Source organism: Echinops telfairi, unplaced genomic scaffold (assembly GCF_000313985.2).
Source record: "Echinops telfairi isolate 266 unplaced genomic scaffold, ASM31398v2 ScPeMD7_7424;HRSCAF=8462, whole genome shotgun sequence".
Lineage (NCBI taxonomy): Eukaryota > Metazoa > Chordata > Mammalia > Afrosoricida > Tenrecidae > Echinops > Echinops telfairi.
Genome location: NW_022111324.1, coordinates 25,370,997 through 25,374,087, shown reverse-complemented (window position 1 = coordinate 25,374,087; position 3,091 = coordinate 25,370,997). Strand labels below are relative to the sequence as shown.

At 50.2% G+C, this 3,091-nt stretch overlaps 1 protein-coding gene across 1 annotated transcript in view; it reads left to right on the top strand.

Annotated features, from left to right (window-relative positions):
- The first annotated feature begins 1,929 nt into the window (after positions 1 to 1,929).
- Positions 1,930 to 3,091, top strand: part of NMNAT2 (nicotinamide nucleotide adenylyltransferase 2) — a 199,658-nt gene continuing 198,496 nt past the window's right edge. The window contains exons 1-2 of the mRNA XM_004706685.2: positions 1,930 to 2,018; positions 2,241 to 2,386. Coding sequence (XP_004706742.1) covers positions 2,302 to 2,386 — 85 coding nt within the window. The 5' untranslated portion in view covers positions 1,930 to 2,018; positions 2,241 to 2,301. The remainder of the gene's footprint in view (positions 2,019 to 2,240; positions 2,387 to 3,091) is intronic.

The following is a 3,091-nucleotide window of genomic DNA, read 5'->3' as shown; positions in this document are numbered from 1 at the left end:
TGGTGGCACTGTAAATACATATAGCTACTGTTGAAAACGATATGCTACTACCTCAAACAACTAGGAATAGAAATGCTATATGACACAGCAATCTCTCTGCGGGGTGCATATCCTAAAACAGTGTCATGGGACTAATAGACAGAGGTACACCCATGTTCATTGCAGCACTATTCAAGACGATAGAAACAACCTAAATGCCGAGCTGTAGAAGAATGGCTAATGAAACTCTGGTACATACACACAATGGAATTCTATGCTTCACTAAAGAATAACGAGGAAACCACAAAACACTTCATGGCATGCATGCACCTGGAACACATTATGCTGAGTTGTCTGATACATAAAATCTATGCCAATAAATCTGTTTTAAAAATAACATGATAAAGATTTTCATCCTAAAGGGAACCAGTGGAGATTGTCATGGCAGGTGATGGGAAGTGGAGAGCAAGGGAGGAAAGATAAATCAATGTACTAGACTGTTGACTGGCGCTGATGGGTAAAGTGGAAGTTAGGAGCCAAAAGAGGGAGAAGAGAAACCAGGGTGTGGGGTAAGTGAAAACTACTAGGGGGGTTGACTACTAGTTCAAACTGCTGATGATCTGAAATGTAACCCCCCACCTAACATAAACAATTGCAATACAAAAAATAAAACCGATTTGCTATTAGCAAAATTAAAACACATACTGAACTACATACCTATTATATGTTCATGGATAAGAAGAAATGACTAAGTCACTAATATGAGGTAACATTTTATCTAGGAATTTTCAAGCACAGGAAGGAAAACATTTTTATTTATGGGCTTTTGAGTTAAGAATTATTAGCTGTATTTACTGTATCAGAACAGGGCACTTGATTTCATCCCTCAGATCGCCTCTTCCTCCATCTTTCTTGTCTCAGTCAGTGGAACAACCATCTCCTCATTTGCTGAAGCCAAATTTCGAGACATCTGCTCAGCTTTCTCTTTTCCTCCTTCTCCAGTTTGACCCTTCTGCCGACTATGGCATCAACACTTCCACCTCTATGAACCTGAGTCTGAAGTTCAACTCCACTAGCTTAGAATACCACCAGTCTCCCAAAGCCGTTCCATGACTTCTCTTTTGCACCCCTTTTCCACTCAGCAGAGTGCTTTTATAAAAATGTTAATCACACATCACTTCCCAATTTAAAAGCTTCAATACCTTCCTACTATTATCCTGCTATAAATATTTCACTAAGAAAAACTGTATAAGCCTCTTACCTCAGTCTACTATTCCTACTTGATCTAGTCCTGATCACTTCTCCAATCTGCTATCCCCACCCTCACCCCTTTATATACTGTAGACACATTGGCCTGGTCTCATCTGCATAAGCATACTAAAACCTTGTTTCCTTGTGTGCCATAAAGTTGATTCCAATGCATCGACCCTATGTGACCAAAGTAGATCTACAGTGTACATTTTCCTACACTGTAATCTTGACCAGCGGGCCACCAGCTCTTTTCAACCACAGAGCCCTTGGTGGGTTCAAACTATACGTTGTTTAGCAACTGAGCACTTATTCCACCAGAAGTCTTTACTAGGGCCTCTACCTGGATATATATATAATTTGTTGTTGTTGCTGTTGTAAATTATGTGGGGGGGGGGGTTACCATTCAGATAACCATTTTTTGTATTTAACAACTTAAAACAACGTATCTAAGCTCCCAATGGCTTGTCTTGCCCCCTCCCTTACCTTCTCTCTCCTGTAGGCTAGTATCTTCCTTCCCCTATCCTCCTGAAGTCAGTGCAATAGTTAGAAATCATCAAAGGAGGAATGCATACTATTGAAATGATCAATTTATCACTTAAAAGATTAACTTTGAGGGTGGGGTGGGGAGTTGGAAACGTAAGAGAAAGTAGAGGGAGGGGAATGGGAGAGGGAGGGAGGAAAACGAAATCATATGGAAGCCAGAGAGGGAGTTCATAGCATGATTTCAATGTTCCTGAGTCTGGACTTGGGCACCACGTCTTGCATTCAGGAAAAGAGACAGGGGCCAGGTGAAGTGGGGTGGGGGCAAGAGAGAGGGTGCGGTGGGGAACTAGGGCGAGAGAAGCTCGGGAAATCCAGAGAGAGGAGCGCAGTCCAAAAGCAGGCTCGGAGCTCGCCGGGGCTGCAAGCGTTAAGGGGAGGCGGGGAGTGACGCTCTGTGCGTCTGGAGCGGCTCCCTGGAGTCCACAGCCTCCACCGCCGGAGCCTCGCCTTCCTTTCTGTCTCTGCAGACATAGCGAGACACAAAAAGGGAAGCGACCCCTCGACCCGCGCGAGGGGCCCACACGCACGATGACCGAGACCACCAAGACCCACGTTATCTTGCTGGCCTGCGGCAGCTTCAATCCCATCACCAAAGGGCACATTCAGATGTTCGGTGAGTCCTCCCGCCCACCCTCCTCTCGCGCCCCCGGCACCTGTGTTTTCCGGAGCGCCGAGCCGGCGGGCGTGTGCCCCTCCGGCGGGGTGACCCGGTGGAGCAGGCCCTGGGAAGCCAGACCCCCTGGGCTGGGCTGGGCGAGGGGCCGCGGAATTCGCCCCCGAGATGCCTCTGGAGCGGGACTCGCCGGGGGCCCGGATGGGGGAGGGGAGGGGCCCCGAGCAGAGTGTCGGCGGGGCGGCGAGGCGACCACTTGGCCAGCGGGGCCGAGGATGGGGCGCGGGGAGAGCGGCAGGGGTTGGAGGGAGCGTGCTGTTTGTTTAGGATGGGCTGCCAGCTTGAAGGAGTTAAATGATATCTACGCCTGCGAGACAAACCCACTCCCGCACCCAACACGCCAATATCAGGGCGATTGATTTGGGGTGTGATGGTTGCGGCGGCCGAGGCGCCAGTGTTTAGGGATTGTGGAGCGGGTGCTGCTCCCTCGAGGTGAATGGGGTGGGGGCGCCCTGGCCCCCTGGCTCTGCCTGTGGGGACTCGCTGGCCAAGGGGACGCGGGGGCGGGGCTTTCGCTGCGGTGGCCCTTCTCCAGCCGGCGTGGATGGATCCGGGCCCAAGTTGGCTGAGGTCCTGCCCAGGGCGGTGATGGCACCCGGAGGGCTCCCTGCGCGCGGGTGTGTACGATTGTGTGCGTGTGTGCGG